This window comes from Corapipo altera, unplaced genomic scaffold (genome assembly GCF_003945725.1).
Source record: "Corapipo altera isolate COAL_440 unplaced genomic scaffold, ASM394572v1 61129, whole genome shotgun sequence".
Taxonomy (NCBI): domain Eukaryota; kingdom Metazoa; phylum Chordata; class Aves; order Passeriformes; family Pipridae; genus Corapipo; species Corapipo altera.
In genome coordinates this window covers 498,199-517,062 of record NW_020884955.1, presented here as the reverse complement: position 1 = coordinate 517,062, position 18,864 = coordinate 498,199, and the positions used below count along the sequence as shown (strand labels likewise).

At 40.9% G+C, this 18,864-nt stretch overlaps 1 protein-coding gene across 1 annotated transcript in view; it reads right to left on the bottom strand.

Annotated features, from left to right (window-relative positions):
* DGKQ (diacylglycerol kinase theta) overlaps window positions 1-18,864 on the bottom strand; it is an 88,553-nt gene that overhangs the window by 67,789 nt on the left and 1,900 nt on the right. The window contains exon 3 of the mRNA XM_027663692.1: window positions 18,814-18,862. Coding sequence (XP_027519493.1) covers window positions 18,814-18,862 — 49 coding nt within the window. The remainder of the gene's footprint in view (window positions 1-18,813; window positions 18,863-18,864) is intronic.

Here is an 18,864-nt window from a genome sequence, read left to right as displayed (position 1 = left end):
TTCAATTCCACTGGGAACCTTCCATGCACAATATCCTCATTTATATCTGTTTTCCGCTATGATGCTCAGAAAAACAAGACTAAGAAAAGACTGTGGTTATGATTAGCAACTGACTCTGGCATTGGACTTGGATAGCCACAGTAATGTTGTCTATATTTTCCTAAGTACATGGAAATTTTACAGGACAAAGGAGAAAAAAAAGTTTCTACCAGAATAAATACCTAACAGTTTGGGTTTTTTCAACAGGTGTCAGCAAGTGTTATAGATGATCCCTCTCTAAACACAATATCTTTAAAAAGTTACCTTTAAAAGAAGATTTAACAGGGGATGGACAAACGTGGACAAAGTCCTTACCAGGTACCTACAGTGTAACTTTACTCCTCCTACTCTGAACTGTGTCTCTGCACTCACAGGTTAACTTCCACACCCCAGGAATCTCTCTCCTCCTTTTTCACATGACAACCTTCAACGCAGTGCTACATCTTCTATATCAAATAAAACTAACCTGTAATCAAATTCTTCTTTTTCTACCTGAACAACTCCCAAGAGCTGCAAGAAGCAACATTTTCTGCCAAAGACTGGCAGGTCTCTCAAAAGAGAGGACTGTGCCCCTTAACACTTCCCACCACATATTTCCAGACCTAGTTGTATGAGGCTGCAACAGGCCACAACTGCCCCAAATTCTGACTGCCCCAAGAGGGTAATTATTTGAAGAGAAGGGGTACACAAGAAGTCTAGCTCTTTACAGGCGGCAAAAGGACATGTACCTTGTGGTAACTTTGGCCAGGGCCTGCGCTGCTAGCAGACAGTTCTGAGAACCAACTGTCTCCTGGCTGCCAACTCCAGGGTGATGAGCACCAAGAGCAGGACATTGTTGCTGTTTCTCCAGGAAACTGTTGGGGTTTGATGGACCCCTTGGGAAGGTAACAGCACAGGCGTTTTTCACCCTACCACTTATCTAGTGCAACAGACCGCCAACTTCAGCAATAATTCAGAGCCATCGAGTTTAGCAGCACAAAGCATAGTGCAGGTCAAGCCTTGTGCTTCATAACCAAGTGTGACTACGTTTTAAATGCAACAGGTACTACAGGAAGAATAATGGCTCTTGCCATTTACTCCAGAGGAGTAATTCACTCCAGCAGGGTGAATTTTTCAATGTCTTTTCAAGACTTCCAGTAATTTTCATTAACTCCAGTAGAGAGAGCATTACTGTTAAAGTGCATTACAACTGCATCTAACTACGAGTCTGAAGAGTCAAGGTCAGACTCTCACATACTGTAATCAGCACGATTACTTTCAGCTTGCTAAAAGCACAACAATTTACAGAAGCCAAGGTTCTTTAACTTCAAGTCAATACACCAGATTATAAATTTGACCATGTAGAATATACCTTAATTTATCATGATGAAAGAATGAATTAGGGGTAAACTAAACCCTCAGAACGTTACCAGGCTTCCTGTAAAGCTTAGTGCTTTGAACAGATAGCCACCAGTACTTCTAGCAACACAAATATTTCTCTTAAGCAGATGGAATTGTTACAGAACTTTGTTCCATACGTCACCAACTTATATAAGGCATTCAACAACCCAGAACAAGAGGAAGTATCTGAATTTGCTTATGCCACAGTTTTTCAAGTGGTTATTCTCAACTCTCCCCTCACTGAAAAATAAAATAGTGCTCAGCAAGTGAAAAAACAGCTCTTTTTTAAAAGCACTGTCAATCACTGCTAGAATAAGGGAAAACAAGATGTTCTCTTACTGCCCCTCCTATTCAGGAAGTGGATGCAAACAGTTGTTCAGTCCAGCCAACTTCCCCAGGGTTGCCCAGAAACATAGCAGAATCCTCTGTCTTCTAGTGGATCAGTAAACAAAACTGCTTTACTCCAAGACCTGGAAGGGCTTTGAAAATTCTCATTTAGTTTGCCATCAGTCATAGAGATGTCTTAGCTTCCACCTCGGTTCTGCCAGGACTCGCAGTCATGAAACAGCAGCACTGGTTTATATAAAGAGGCTGTTGATGAGCGCCTGGGGAAGGAAGACAGGTACAGAAGATCTGGACATGGAAGAATCGGTTTGCTCAAATTAGTTTAATAAAAGTCCCCTACGCACATAAAGGCAAAGATGCCTGGTGCAGGAGGCATAGCTACTGCAGGATACTTAAAAGACAGGAGGAGGAAGGACAATTGTAGATGGACAGAGCAAAACAAACAAGAAATCTAGCAGAGCCAGGGAATAAACCAAAGCTTCAAAGCTGTTATGCAAGACAACAGTAACAGTCTCTACTTTCCAAACAATGAATCAGTGGGACTTAAAGGGCATATCAGCACCACGACAATTCAGGCCAAGTCAGTCTAACTATCAAAACAGTTTTATTTTAGTCAAAACGGAGTAGGTTATTTCCTCTACTCTTCCTGCACATAGCATGTGCCTGATATAACAGAAGCCAAAATACAGGCTTAATCTTAGAGTGCCTCTGACCTTCAGGACATCACTAATTTCTGAAGTTGTCCTTGGTGTGCAAGCAGGCTCATTGTGTTCTGCAGGACTGCCTTTGCATACACTGAAGAGATCCATTGATAGTTAAAAGACAATAGCTTTTAGAAAATGCCCACAGGCTAATTAATCACAGATTGGAGAAACAGACTTTTTTATTTTTAATCCCAATGTTCTTAAATTACATTATATAAAACACACTGTTTGTGTAACCATTCAAGCCAGTGGAGGAGACACTATTTTCTTGAGTAACTTAAAAGCAAGACCTTCATTTCACTGGAAGTTTGTGGGACTTCAATTTTACATTTGTTACACAACTTTGAGCTCCTTTTCCATTGTAGCAGCTTGCCAACACAGATGCATTTAGCTTTTCTGTTTAGGACTGTGACCACAGGCCAGCCTGAATACTGTGACTATTCAGTGAAAGGAATGCTGGATGCAGTACATAGACCTTGCCAGCTTATTTCCCAATTCAGTAGAAACATGCACAGACCTGTATGCAATATTGGTGTGCTCTCTCAGGCAAAGACACAACCTAGTTTAAGTTAGAAGTCTGTTGTGCAATGCTTGCTAAATGTCACCAGGAAAGCTGTCACTAGGAGCTTTAGTCTTCCCAGAACATTTCAAACAACAGCAAGACAGGAATGGAAAAATCTCTGAAAGCTTTAAGAAGTCAGGCATTAAAAACACTTTCCTCTTTTTCACTGTGGTGAGAAACCTTGGGCTTTTGCTTGTCTTACAGTTCAGTGAGACCACATTGCAGATCCTCTTCCTCTGAATATCCAGAGGAAATGAGAACCCTGTTACAATTTTCCAGATACTTACTGAGTGTCCTTATAGATCACTTGTATCTGCCAGCTTTATTCTCTCTCCAGGACTCTCTGGTCTTGTTAACTAACCAGTCATACCTGCCTCTGCTTTAAACAGAGATACCAGTATATACCCTGTCCAATAAAAATGCAGTTTGACTCCAAGCAATGTGAATTGCCTTGTACTATATATTTCCAGAATTGTCTACATGAGAACAACAGGTGTAGATATCCCAAAAAAACGTTTTTTGTAGCACTTGAGCTCTATAATTTCAAGGTAACACATCTGAATTCCTATTCATTTGCATTTCAGATAGGCTGTTAGGAAACAACAATGTAACAAGACAAGTGAAAAGAAGCTACTGAAAAATGAAACAGTCAAATGAGTTCTATGATGTACTTGAACTGTCAAGCATAAATGCAACAATTTGGTTATAGTAGGTTTGCTTGAATTGTGGTAGCCTCACAAAGCACCTGGGCTACCTTAAGCGCCTCTCACTTTCTCATCCGTAAGGCTGTAAATATTCTGAAGCCTGATGACAAACTATCTTGCTTCTCCATCTTTCTGGTGCAGTAAAACAAGTATGGACAAATGGGCTAATGGAATGTCACCTGCCAGAACAGCACCTTCCCCATCCTCCCATCTCCTGACTTCACCCAGAGCAGGTTCCCTAAATACTGCTAAGCAGGCGAAGCTGGAGCATCCACAGCTGGAGAGACAACAAAGGCACCTGCGCCATGTGCTCAGTCCCACCAAGGTTTCACACCCCAATGAAAAAGTAACAACTGCACAGGCAAGCCATGCCATAGCAGCAAAAGCAGCCATCTCCATTTGGTCAAGAGGCTTTTCTAAGTTACAACCACGGTCAGCAGAAAATCTAGACGCTGTACCAGTTGAGCCTACACAAAGAAGAGGGGTCCACCCACTCAACTCAAGATGCTGTAGTCCATTCTCCTTCCATTCTGTACAGTATGGTCAGTAAAAAAATGGCCTGTCTGAATACAGCTTTGATGAAAGGAATTAGCTCCATGGTCACATCCAGAGGGCAGTGGCCAACAGCAAAATGTCTGGATGGAGATCAGTAAGTGGTGTCCCTCAGGGGTCCCCACTGAGACCAGTACTGTTTAATGTCTTCACCCACCAAGGGCACACTCAGCAAGTTTGCAGACGACACCAGGCTGAGTAGTGTAGTTGACACACCTGAAGGATGGGATGCCATCCAGAGGGACCTGGACAAGTTTGAGAAGTGGGCCCATGGGAACGTCAGGAGGTTCAACAAGACCAAGTTCAAGGTGCTGCACCTGGGCCAGGGCAACTCCTGCTATCAGCACAGGCTGGGGCTGAACAGATCGAGAACAGCCCTGCTGAGAGGACTTGAGGGTGCTGCTGTATAAGAAGCTGAAGAAGAGTGGCCAGCAGGTCGAGGGAGGTGATTCTGCACCCCTACTCCACACTCATGAATCCCCAGCTGGAACACTGCATCCAGCCCTGGGGTCTTCTGCACAGGAAAGACATGGAGGTGTTGAAGCAGGTCCAGAGAAAGGTCACGAAAATTATCAGATGGCTGGAGAACCTCTCCTATGAGGAAAGGCTGAGAGAGTTGGGACTGTTCTGCCTGAAGAAGGGGGGATTATAAGAAAGATAGCAGGGGCCATTGCAATAGGACAAGGGGTCATGGTTTTAAAATAAAAGAGGGTAGTTTAAAGCTGGATATGATAAAGGTGTTGAAACAATGGCAGAGGTTGTCCAGAGAAGGGGTTGATGCCCCATTCCTGGAAGTGGATGGGGCTGTCCCTGGTTGGACAGTGCTCTGAGCAACCTGACCTTGCTGAGGATGTCCCTGAGGGGTGTGGAAGTGGGGTGTTGGACTTAAGGTCCCTTTCCACTCAAACTACTCTATGATTCTATTCTATGAAATTTTATGAGAAAGATGAATTCTACACAGGCTTCACTTTTCCCCCTTGAAAGACAGCTGGATCACACTTCCCTGCAAAACTAAGGTGAGTGCAGAATTTCAGAGGCAAGTGATTTTAGTACTGAACAGGTCCCCAACATTAAGAGTGTTTTCTTCTTCTGAGACATGAACGATGAATAGTGTCAAATTCACATTCAAATCCAGAAAGCACCGATATCTTTTCTTCAGGATTAGGCCAAAGACAGGACAGTACCCTAGGACGAGGGACTGCTTCACTGATGGAAAACCAAAAATCTCCAAGAGGTCTACAACATCAGGAGAGAGCTCAGCAACTCATCTTCTGACAATTTCATAAAAAAAGATACCACAGAGGAAGAGGCCTCCCACTGACAATGTAAAGTTGCAGAGGGAGGCTGGCGGGACACAGGTTTTGCCCTCTGTTCACTGAATTTATCTTTCCACTGTGTAGTTCCAGCACGGTAATGGTCAGTCACACCCACAGTGCAACAGACCACTGGGATGGTTGTGACTCTCCTTCCAGTGGGGAGAAACCACAACCTCCCAGTGTTAAGGGGATAGCACTAGTATTCAGTGATGTTGAAGACAGAAATCTGAAAAGAAATTGTCTCTGAGCCACAGAAATCTGTCTATCTGAGGGCAAACCATTAAGCATTCCAGTAGCTCTTTTGTACAAGCCAGATACAAGACCATGTAACACAGCTATGACTTCTTCCCAGGTCCTTCAGACTACAGCCTTTACACAGCTAGAAAGGGTCAAGCCAGTTTGAAGGCTGAGAGAAAACTTCTGATCACACTCACTGTACATGTAGTAAAAGGCTCCTTAACAACCTTCAAGGGAGAGGAAAGGTCCCCCGGTGGCACCTAACTCAATGTCATCAAGATGCCATGGGGGTAAGAAGAAAATCAAGTACCAGATACCAGTACAGACAAGTCTCTTGAAGACCATTTAAAGATCAGCAATCTCCTCTGGTTCTGTCTTAAGCTGGTGCCTCTTTTGTCTTCTGCTGCAGATTGCCCATACAATCAGCTGAACAAGTGGCTGGAACAAAGATGTGCCAGCTCTGCAGCACCTGTAAGTGCAACAAGACAGCAGGGGCAGAGAAACATGCAATGGTTAAAAACAGAAGAGTAACAAGAAAGATCCAGCTGGTCCACAGAACCACCTATTGCAGGACACACACATACCAGCATCTTTGCCATGCTAAAGTCACAGTACTCAGCTCCCTGCAGCAGTTGTCTGCAATAGCTTCTCCAAGTCACTGTTTTCAGGATGATGCTTTACAAAGAGAAACTTTGTCAGTTGTTTATCAGCACTCTCCAGCTGACTCACAGTAACTGGTCAAAACAAAGAGCTATAGCTTACAGCATTCAGAACAGAACAGCACAACAAAAAACACAAGGCGGACTGATTCAGCCCTCAGTTTAAAGGAAGATGCACTAAAACAACTTGACATTTACAGCAAGTGTTCTTGCAACTGAAATTCATCATAAAATATGGTTAGAGCTGGAAGGGACCTTAAAAGATCATCCAGTTTCAATCCATCCTGCCATTCACTAGACCAGGTTGCTCAGGGCCCCATCCAACCTGGCCTTGAACACTTGCAGGGATGGGGCATCCACAGCTTCTCTGGGCAACCTGTTCCAATGCTTCACCATCCTCCGAGCAAAGAAATTCTTCCTAACAACCAATCTAAACCTGCTCTCTTCCAGTTTAAAACCATTGCCCCTTGTGCTGTCACTATCTGCCCACACAAAAGGTCCCTCTCCCTCCTTTTTGTAACCCTTCTTAAGGTACTGGAAGGCTGTAATGATGTCTCCCTTAAGCCTTCTCTTCTCTGGGCTGAAAAGCCCAGCTCTCAGCCTGTCTTTATAGGAGAGATGCTCCCTCCCTCTGATCACCTTCGTGGCCTCCTCTAGACCTGGTTTAACAAGTCCATGTCTTTCCTGTGCTCAGGACCCCAGACTTGGACACAGTACTCCAGGTGAGGGTTTCACAAGGGCATAGTAGAGGGGGAGAATCACCTCCCTTGACCTGCTGGCCACGCTGCTTTTGATGCAGCCCAGGATGTGCTTGGTTTCTGGTAATGTGCAAGTGCACACTGCTGGCTTGTGTCCAGCTTTTCACCCACGAGAGCCCCTAAGTCCTTCTCCACACAGCTGCTCTCAAAGGATGACTTCTCCTACCCTCTGCTCATGTCTGGGATTGCCCCAGGCCAGGTGCAGCACTTTGCACTTGGACTTGCTGACTTCATGAGGTTATCATGCCTTGGTAACTTGGATAAACACTGCAAGGTTCCAGCCCTCACACACGTGGCCTCCTTCACCACTATCACTGGTTACCCAGTACAGCACACATAAATTCACACACCACCGTGTGAATGTCATACTTCAGTAACCACACAGATGTCTCCAGTGAAAAACCAGTCCTGTTAATACTTCTGCATGTTAAGACATACTCAAGCCAAAATGCCTCCCCATGTATAAAAGGGAAATAACAGTAACACATCTTACTTCAAAAAAGAAGAATTTGAGTTACTTAAATAAACAGAGTGGATTGCAGTTGAACTTAATGCACAGTAGGACTTCATAAGCTGTGACAGCATTTTGTCAGAAAAATGTGATACTGACACAGTTGCCTGGACACTCACAATACTCAAAGACTTGGAGACATTCTCAACACTGGAGCATTCAGACCAGCTGTAACACAGCCCTCACCTATGGGGCCCATCACCAGAGGCACACAATGTAAGCTACTCAGGTGTCCCATAGAGGCCCAGTGAGTTTGCCCTGTGCTCTTAGCAGGAGGGGAAACCAAGAATTCTCTCCAAAACACACATAAGATATTGAGCGGACTAAGGAGAGACAGGCAGTGTTTCACATAAACCCAGCCCTTTCCATTTCAGTGATGTAAACAGGATGTAAGCAGGAGGTTTGCAATCCCTCTTCCACCTTGCCTCCTAAAAATTGAAAAAAGAACATAAAAATATATTAAAAAATCCGGAAGGTACTAGAACAAAAAACACTGCTAATCTTAGCTACAATAACACACACATACCTCCACAGCACTGTTACAATTTTAAAAGAAATGTTAGATACAATTAAATGTAGGTAAAATTATTAATCTACATAACCCCAAAACAAGTTTTCTTCAGTTTTTAACCTGGGTAATCTCAGGATTATCTAGGGCATCTCAACACTTCCTATCACCACAAAACAAAACAAGCCGGAAAACAAGAAACCCCAGTTGCCATAGCAACCTCTACTTCTCATTCCTATAGGGCTTCATTTCCAAGCTGCATCACGTGGAAAAGTGTATAAAACTATAGTATTTGACTAAAAAAAACAGTCCTGGAAAGAAGAGAGAAAAAAAAAATGCAAAAAGCTAAGAAACAGTCCTGTGCAAACTGGGTAAGTACATTCAGTATTTTCTCCAATCTGGTTACTACAAAGCTGTTGACATGGTCAGGAAACAAAAGGCAAATGATTCACAGAGTTGTGAACCAGGAAAACAAAACACACAAGGCACTATTTCCAGAAAGGCTAGCAAATTGAAAGCGGTAATCTCTGTGATTTTTTTTTTATGCCTATTCTTAATTTTATTCACTTCAAGCATTTTAATAAGATTTCTGTTAAGAAAGTGCAAGGATTCTAGTTCCACCACTTAGGCTTGAGTCATTGATGAGATTCAGGACTATATTTATCTTGAATTAAAGGAACAGTCCTTTCACATCAGTAAGATCAGACAAAATTCATAGATGCTGAGTATCTACATCTATCCAGAGGACAGAAGCCTGCAGTGACAGGTTATATAAACCATTGACAAATACACCAGTACTTCCAAGGCATAATAGCTTTGCTCACAAAACAGTAAAATTCAAAATCTACCCCCGAAAAACTATAAATCTTTCCGAAAAGGGACCAGATTATATCAAGGTCTTGTTTATTTTGGTTTGGTGTTGTTTGGTGTGGTCCTTTCAGTTGATCAGGCTGACAGGGCAAGTTCTTGTAGCACTTGCTCTTAATTTACTATGCAACAGCATCAGCTATTAATTTATACACATGAATTACCAACACATGTCGAAAGGTTCTTGAGGCTTCCCATGAGAGCAGATTTAAGAAAAAAGTTACACTGAGCAAAAGCAAAAGTGAAAAAGTTACACTGAAAAAGTGTAATATATCTCCATTATCTTATGGATTTATTTTTTAAATAATCTGTTTGCCCTACTTGAAGAAAAAGTGCTTGAATGAAGAATACAATAACTTCAAGAAATCTCAAGGCAATTGCCATACTGGAGCTATTCTGGAGCAAAGAAAATATAATAGGAATAGAATAAGAGCGGTCAAAACCAGAATGGACACAACAATATTTAGCTGTTTGAAGAGTATTTTTAACATTACAGTATTTTTATCTCCTCCTCTGGCCTATTTCTGAAAAAAGGATTCGTCTGGTGAGGTCTAACAAGTCTCAGCTGCTGTTAATTAATTTCTTCACACAAGAAACTACAGGCATGTAAGTCAATGGCACAGAAATCAAATCAGGAATCTTTTATTTTTTTTTTGTTTTTAAGGTTACATCTATTATCTTCCACACCTCGTCATTTTGGATCACATGTCTGGTTTCTCACTCAGCACCTTCTGTTTACAGAGTTAAGTCTGCCCAGCATCCAGGCAGAGGGTTAGAGCATCAAACATAATTGCAAGCACCATTTTCCGGAAGTTTCAACCTCCTTCAGGATAAAAGAATTGTGACTACTTTTTGGAAGGGCTGCTATTACCACCAGTGACAACCCTCCAGCAGTGAGGGCAGGCACACCGCTCACAGCTCACGTGCACACCTGCCAGGCACAACTTCCAGTGTGGCACTTATGCCACTGGCATACCCAACAGCATCTATGGCCACCCAAAATTTGGGCATCGACTTGCAAAAGTGTTTTGGCAGTTTCGAGTTACCTAAATATTTGTGAATATGCAAAAATTTTGAAATCAGCTTTTCCAGTACTCCTTATCACACTGTTTTGAGAAGAACTTGAATGTGAAAAAGCAGTTTTGCCTAGGTCATTACTCAGCCCACATCTTTGTTTCAAGTCTGGGGGCTTCCTTCTACAGCAGATACATTCCAGGACTGCTAGTCCCAGTCAGTTTCCCATGGAAATTTTTATGTATGATGACTTACACTCACTCTGTCACCCCAACTAAATTCTGAAGAAAATCTGTCATCTCACAGAAGGTAATTTTTATTCTGAAAGAAAGCATCCACAGCCTGAAATAGGACTAGCCTTTTCACTTTAAGTTCAGATCCCTCCCTCACACCATCTTCATGCTGAGAGGAATCTTAGCAATTTCCTTGTATTCTTCTGCCTTCTTTTGAAGATTCCAACCAAAGAAGATCCCAGCCATGTAATGATTTAAGCACCGAGGAAGTATTTTTGTTTGAAACACTTAAGGAACTGGATTGTAGAGTATTCCTATGTTCAGTGGCTAACTAAACTAAGAGGTTTATCAGTTATTATTTCCACACTCTGTAGAGAAAGTATTGTAGAAAAAGGATAGACTCGTTTCCTGAATTACAGTATGACAAACGAACACACTAAAGAGTGACACAATCTGCCCAGCAGAAAGAAAAGCAATGAGGAACAGAGATTTATTTTTTTTTAATGTATTCTTGCACTTAAACTGGATGTCCAATTTTCTAGCCACTGTAATCTAATACTACCCTGCAGAACAACACAGTGCTCCCATTTTAGCACCTGAAGATCAAATAATTAATTTTCTTACAAGAAAATCTGTTTAGCCAAGTATTCAGAATATCTCTAACACTATTCTGTTTATAAATCTCCTGGGATGGATTAAATTGTGGTTCAAATACAGCATTGTTTATTCTAACTATTAGCTTCTTTAGATCTTAAATAACATTATTTTTACAATAGTAAGTGACATGACAATTATATCATACAACTGGTATTTAAAAGGAAGCCAAGTAAGTGAGTGATATCAGCATATTACATTCATAATCCTAAACATATTTCCAAGTAAATCACTCATATTCAATTTTAAACAGGATAAAAAGCAAACATATAAAAAAGTTTCAAATACATGTGTTCTTCACATAAATATGTATGAATATATACACAAACACATGTACACACTCCCATTCTTCTAGAGTCAAGCAAATAAAAATATTTAAATAAAAACAGGAAGTGAAATTAGAGGTTGACTGTACTCTGCTGAATAACAAACTCCCACACGGGAGACAACAGTAGTCAACAACATGGTTTAAAAGGAAGAATACTGTGGTAGCACACTTAAAAAACCAAACCAAAACAAAAGAAGTACATTTCCAATGCATTTTTTATCACACTGTGATACACACGTTAGCTTTCGTGCTCTGCTTGGGAGCGTTTCCTAACAGGCTCCTCTCAAAACTGAAAGGGTGCCAGGAAATAAAAACACCGAGGGAAAAAAACAAATGAAAAAGAACAGGAGTTGATCAGCACATATTATTTTATCCCTCAGAAAGGTGTATATGCTCTACATACAACCTACTCTTTCCCCACTGGAGCTGAGTCAAGTTAAACGTGTTCAGGTAACTTAGTCACCTGTTTTCCACACATGTTGCAAAAGCAGTTTTGCCAAAGGGATTTTTTGTGAGCCAGCTCAGGATGGACCTAACTGAGCAACAAGTAGCCCAGAAGAAAGTCAGTTGGAGCTACTGAGATGCAGAGTTAGAAACAACTCTGGAAGAAACCAGTGACATAAGCAAAAAGCAAAGGTCACCCAGGGATAGCCTGACTGAATGATAATTCAAAGCTTCCCCATGAAAACAGAGCTCCAAAATCGGGAAGAGAATCTTCCTGGTTCTCTATGGGATACCAAGTAGCAAAGTAACTTACTGATAAGTTATAAAGGCCTTGTAATGAAAAAGGAGAAAACAGACAAACAAGCAAAGTGACCCTGCCCAGAGGTAACCCACTGGAAAAAAATAAAGCAAAATTCCTTTTCCCTGCACTAATAATTCGCAATAAGTCTGGTGGTGGGTGGAATAAACAGAAACATTTGTTACAAGCTGCCAAGAGGAGAACAAAAATTAAAAACCTTGTATGCCTTGTATGCCATTCTCCTGGCAGTAAAAGCAGGAGGCCCCCACCTTGGGTTGCAATTACAATTGGGTAATGACCCAGACTGGGTTATAAAGCAATTGTCAATGCAAAGTGACTGCTTAATGGGCTTATTTTACATGGAAAACCCCAGCACACTAACTAACATTACTGGGAAAACATCGAAATAAAAATACCATCACCACCAGAAAAGAACTGCTGAACAATAAACTCAGGAATCACACAGAGATGTGCATTGCTGAGCAAGATGCACTACAACCTATTTTAATACAAACTTCTACATCTATAAAGAAGGAATGCAGGCCATCTTCAGAGCAAGGAATGATGTTACTGATTTCCAAAAAGAAGGTAAATGTGAAGCAGGGAGTGCATCAGCACACACCAAATACACATAAACATCACAGAAAATCGGAACAGGCAAGTGCTTCTCCATCCACGAAGTACTGAAGCCACTTCTGACTGCAATGCTGCACAGTTTTACAGAAAATGCTGTTAAATGGCTCAGTACAGTACTTAGAAAATGCTTTTGCGGAAAGCCTTGGAGTTTAATGTTCTTTGTTTATCACAAAACTAGTCAGGCATTTATCTCCCACACAACTGCAAGAGAGAATTAATAGCTTTTTAGACCCTTAGCACAGCACTGCAAGAACTATGATCCGTGGGAAACTTCCCAGAGGAAGACTGAAAATTTTGTGCAAGATTAAAACAACCAGTGGATATTAGCCTTAAGAATGGCTGAGGAACACCTGAACATAGTAAGTCTAAGCAATATTTGATGAAACATCATCTAGAAAGAAAACCTGCAGAGCACCATCAGCAGCCAGTCTGTGCCATGAGAGGTTGATGAGTACCTTTAGTGCTTTTGGAACTCATCACCGAGTCAGACTGATACAGTAAAGCAGACAATACATGAAAGTACTGTGCAAAGCTTGGTATTGGATTACTGGCTTTAGCACTTTCTGTAGTAAGTTATTTACTGCCTAATTGAGTTTCTGGACTGAAATTTGGACTAATGCTATCAACACAAACTATAGCTTCCAGCTACAGAAGCTGTGTGCATCCTCACAAAGCTCCCTGTCTTTTTCTCTGCATCACTGATGGTGACAATGATATTTTCCTCTGATACACTGTCAGGAGGAGGCAGGGAAAAGAAAAGCATAAATTCTCTTCGGTACAAAATGCATTATCCTTCAAATCCAGACCAGTAAGTTGCATTTTTCAATGTGTCAGTCAATGCTACAAACATTTTTCCCAACATGTATTTCAGCTTGACCAGAAATGAGCCAAGTTTCTGTTTTAATTTGGGGAGTGGTTTTTTGTTTCAGTTTTTTTTTTTCTTTTTTTGACAGTCTGTGTTTGTTCCCAAGATGAATGCAGAGTCATGTGGCTCCATCTACGTTTTAAATGCAGCAAAGTCACATCCACTCAACAGCATCTCAACCACAAACTCAAACTGCATCTCAACATCAATCATCTTACTGTTGCACGGAAAGGCCCCACCACTGACAAGGAAACCAGAATAAAGCCAGCAAGTCTTGAAAATTCAAACCGGTTGGAGCATAGAAGCAAGATTTTACTACGGGTTTACCTGCTTGCAGCTTTTATATTTAGTTCAAAATGCTCTAAAAGCAAGCCAAGCTCGTCACAAGAAGGAAGAGTTTGTCTTCCTTTTGAACTGCAAGCATTAAGACTTTTGCGGGAATCTCATACATTGCTCACTTCCCTTCAAAACAAAGCTGAATGAAACCTGCAGGGTCAAGTATGTTTCAGATGTCTGTCTCAACAACAGAACTAACTAGAAAGGACGAGAGTTCAAGGGGATTGCTCCTTGTCTCCTTATTCTCTGCTACTATTTCCGTATCTCAACAAACTCCCTGTTCATCTGACTCCCAGTCTTAAACTAAAACACACCTTCCCTATCTAATTTCTTAGAACAGCCTTTAAATAGAGTAGACTGCATTTAAAACACGTCCAGAATATGCACCCGCAGACTGCTGCAGAGATGTTGTCTGAACATCTCCAGACTCTCCTACACCAGGCAAGGAACAAAATGGTTTGCCCATGTCTGGGACATGCCTATATGAATCACAGCAGCTTTAAGGCTGTCTTGCCAAATCAGAGATTTATGGCACAAATGTAACTCAGATTCACCATTTACATTTCGTTCTGGAAAAGCTGCAGTGTTGCCAGCCAACATCTAAATCAGATTAGGAGAAACAAAGATTTATGTATCTTGGAATATATCTGGAGGTTCTGCTTTGAATACAAAGCCTAAAAATAAAAACAATTTCAAAATGCCCAAAACCTCAAAAAATAAATACAAAAACAGAAAACAAGGATGCTGCTTCCCAAAGTATTATCTGACTTAGAGCTTTCATATCAAGACAGGTATCCTACCTGCTTAAATGACATTTCTCTAGTAGAAACAGACACAAAACATACCGAAAAGTCCATGACAGCAGCTTCCCATAAATGTCCTAATTAAATACATATACATACAAAGAACATAAAAATGCTTAAACAATTGTTACATTTGCAAACAAAGTTGCTTATTACTTAAATCCCTTACATTTTACCTTTGGCTAAAATAAACCAAATAGAAACATTTTCACATTAGAAAGTTTTATAGTACTGGAAATATCTGCAGCCCTCAAAATGTACAGATTCACAATTCTTCCTACCTTTTTATTCTTGAAGTGTTTTATGTAAAATAAAAGCACTGTGAAAACTGCTTTTATTGATGGCTAAAAGTAAACTCAAACTCCAAATTAAATATCTGCTAGCTATCTTTTAGTGTATGAAATTGGTTCTTCTGCAAACTTCTTATACAGACTTCATATATATATATTTTAATATTTCTCATTTTTAAGATGCATACACACATGCACAAACCCTAGCCACTTACACTACCTTTTCCTTGCCAGGCTTGAGGAAAATTAAACCCACTCTAACCTGAAATGACCTGACTTTGGAAAGCAAAGGCAATATAGGAGAGCAATTTTTCATGTTACAGTTCAAGCATCACTTATTCTTTCACACGTGCAGACACTTATTAAAGGAAGTCACAGCTACAAGCAGTAACGTGGTAAGAAATGTAGTCATTTACAAAGGGTTTACAGAAAACAAATTTGTGGGGTAGAGGAGGGTGTGAAAATAAACCACAGATGCAAATCTAGTTGGCTGATATTACAGTAAGTACATGCACAGAAGTTTAATACTGTAAAATCTTCAGACCCAACTGGACACATTGTCCACACAGCAAAACTACTGCCTTCCCTGTAAAATTTCACTTGTAAAAACACCTTGTTGATCTAGCAAGGGAGCTGCAATTGTCCCCTGGAATACCTTCAATCCCTTACAAAGTGCTGGCAACAGTGGTTCTGGCCTTGAACTGGAGAGGGAAGCAGTATCTTCTAAAAAAAATATGAGATGCAGGACACTTTGTGCCTTGCACAGAGAGCTTCAGAGCATCTCTTCTACATATTTTTCCAAGTTCACAAGAAGAAAAGCTGAAGACCACTTATCTTGGCCTGCACTGTCAGAAGTGTTCTGAGAAATCATTTTATTTACTTGTATTTCTGCTACGCAGCTATGTAAGCCACGTGGGCTTATGCCAGTCTGCTGAGTAGTTGATACATATACTGAAAAACTCCATAGACTTGGTAATTCACACACACACATATATAAGTATATATATATACATGTATATATATGTATATATTTATGTGTGTGTGTATATATATGTGTGTATATATATATGTATATATATATATATATATTCTCATTTCCAAGGGTCAATCACAATTAAAACTCAAATCCAGATCACTCAGGCCACATAAATACTCAAAATAACAACACAAGCTAAGAGGGATTGGGGTTTTTGTTTGTTTGTTTGTTTTTGTGTGTGTGTGTGTGTGGATTTTTTTCTCCTTCCTATAACTGATGGAGTCTCATCATCAGCATGCTTGGTGTCCTTCACAGTTTGGAAACTTTCTGTTTTGAACACGACCAACTTAAGTGAACATCAACATAAACAGCATCAGGAGACTGAACATCCGAACCCAAGGATTTGGAACAGCAACCATTGTAAATTCACTGAGAAAAAGGCCCCTCAATGGCTTAATTTTGAAGCCTGTGGATGGTTTATCAAAGGGAACCCAAATATCAGCTCAGATGCAATTACACTTCCAACGCTAAACTCTCTGTGGAGAAGAAAAAGGAGATAGCAATTGTCTACCAAGTTTTTCAAGTCTATAGCAAATGTCTTCTTTGCTAATAGCAGGGTGAGTTATTTAATTTTTTTAGCAGCATAGCACTCTGAGATATCACCCTTTAATCACTTTCTAAAGAGTAATGATCAAACTCCATTGGTTACGGTAAACATGACAAGGAGGTAACCACTAAACAGAATTTACTTAAAATCATTCAAGAAATCATATTAGCACTTATTAAGTAACTTGTCAAAAGCAGACACCTTGAGCAAATGACCCATCAGGTATTTTTTAAAGTCGTTGTTTAGAAGTAAGTTGTTTGAAGGACAAACATGACACTAAGAATAGCTGGGTGAAAACAGACAAATGAGTCAGTTCTTCACCCAAAGGAAACACCGATGTGCCAGGTGGCATTATAGGGTTTTCTCACATGCTCTGAGCAAGGAATGTTACAGCTAATGAAAACTAAGAGTATTTCCTCATACAGGTGACTTGTTTGGGGTGGAGTTTTCAGACGTGGGCTTAAAATACATACATCAACAGTGCAACTTGGAAGTGCCTCATCAACACATGGTCGTTAGACAGTGATGCTAGTGATCCTTGTCCAGAATTCTGCCTGAAAAGCCAAAGGGGAAAAACAATTCCAAGATGCAAACCGTCAGTGCAGTTTTCAAACTAGGAAAAAACCCGTAAATTCAATCTGCAGCTGTGCACTACCTTTAAGTATATAATGCGTGAATGGAAAAAAAAGTGAGACATCCTGGGCAAATGCCTTTCACATTTTTCTATCTGTTACCATTACCAAAACCATCCAATTCTTCAAATGACAAAACTAAAACCTGAATGCCCACTTTTTTAACTCCAGTTTTTTCAAGTCCGCGATAGAATAAGAGACCACAGAAGACCGGCTTTGTGCATTTTCTCAATGTAAGAAATTTTCACTTGAGTTTGGGGTTTTTTGGCTAATGAGGGCAAGCAGTGACTTTCTGCTATGCAGTCGGAACAACACATCCCTTGGAAAAGTTTTAAGCAAATATTAAACCGTTCTTCCAGCACTTGCTTTGCACCACACAGAAACTACTTCCACCCAACTTAACTGCGCACCCTCTTTACCCACAGCAATGACAAAGGCAGGAGATACATCAAAAACTGCACCTACAGTTCTTGTGTGATACCCACCCAAACGACGAGGCTCATGTACAACCCGACTCTTTCAGATGTGGTTTTGGAGCTGCAACCCAAGCCGGCTGGGCTGCATAGGCTCATGAACACATGAGGGTGCCGTTTTGGTTTTGTTTGTTCTTTTTTTGTTTGGTTGGTTTGGTTTTTTGTTTTTCTTTAAAGAGGGACACAGAGATCCCCTCTTGTCCCTATGACACCACTCGATTTCGCTGCATCAGAACGAGCCATGATTTTGTCACCTTCAAGAGCCTCAGCTGAGGTCATGCAGGCAGACGAGGAGAGCTAGTGATTCCTTCTCCCCTCCCTGGCGTCAGGCGAGGTTTAAAAGGTTCAAACTCCACACTGGTCTCAGCTCCTCCATGCCATCAGGCATTTCGGCAGCTAGGGGCACGCCTGGGATGGATCCACTGCGAACTGCTGAGGTGGTTGGTGGCTCACAGCAGGTCCATCATCACAGGATGGGCCGTGGCACTGCTGGATCATGGCAAACACCAGAGGTCACCACAAAGGAGTGAGCAGTGCCACACCTCCGACTTTTTATTATTATTGTTAGAACTTTTATTATCATCATTACCAGGGTTGTAGTTATTTATTATAATTATTAAAATTATTATTGCTAGACTTACTACTGTCAGAACTAATTCTTATCACTTGCTAACAGGAGTAGAATTTTCAGTATTGTTGTTGTTTCTGGACTTGACTTCTGCGATTTACTACTATTACTATTAAAATTTTTATTACTACTGTTAGAAATTTTTTTGTAGAATGTGTTGTTTTCATTATTATATTTTGGACTTTATTTTTTAGCATCATATTTTATTAACGTATTTCAGTATTACATTTCAGCACCGCATTTTAGTATTACATTTTTGGATTGGTTTTAATTACTATGCTTTGTTAGTTAGTATGTTTTAGCGTTATACAGTTTGTTGCTAGTCGTTATTATTAGAGCTTTCATTAGCAGTATTTTTAGTCTTTTTTTTTTTTTTCCTCCCCCCACACCTGGCCCCGGACGCGTCCCCAGCCGGTCCCGCCCGACCCCCCCGGCGCGCCGGCAGCCCCCTTACCCTCGCACTGGTAGCCGGCCAGCCCCCAGATGAAATCGGTGCAGTAGTGGC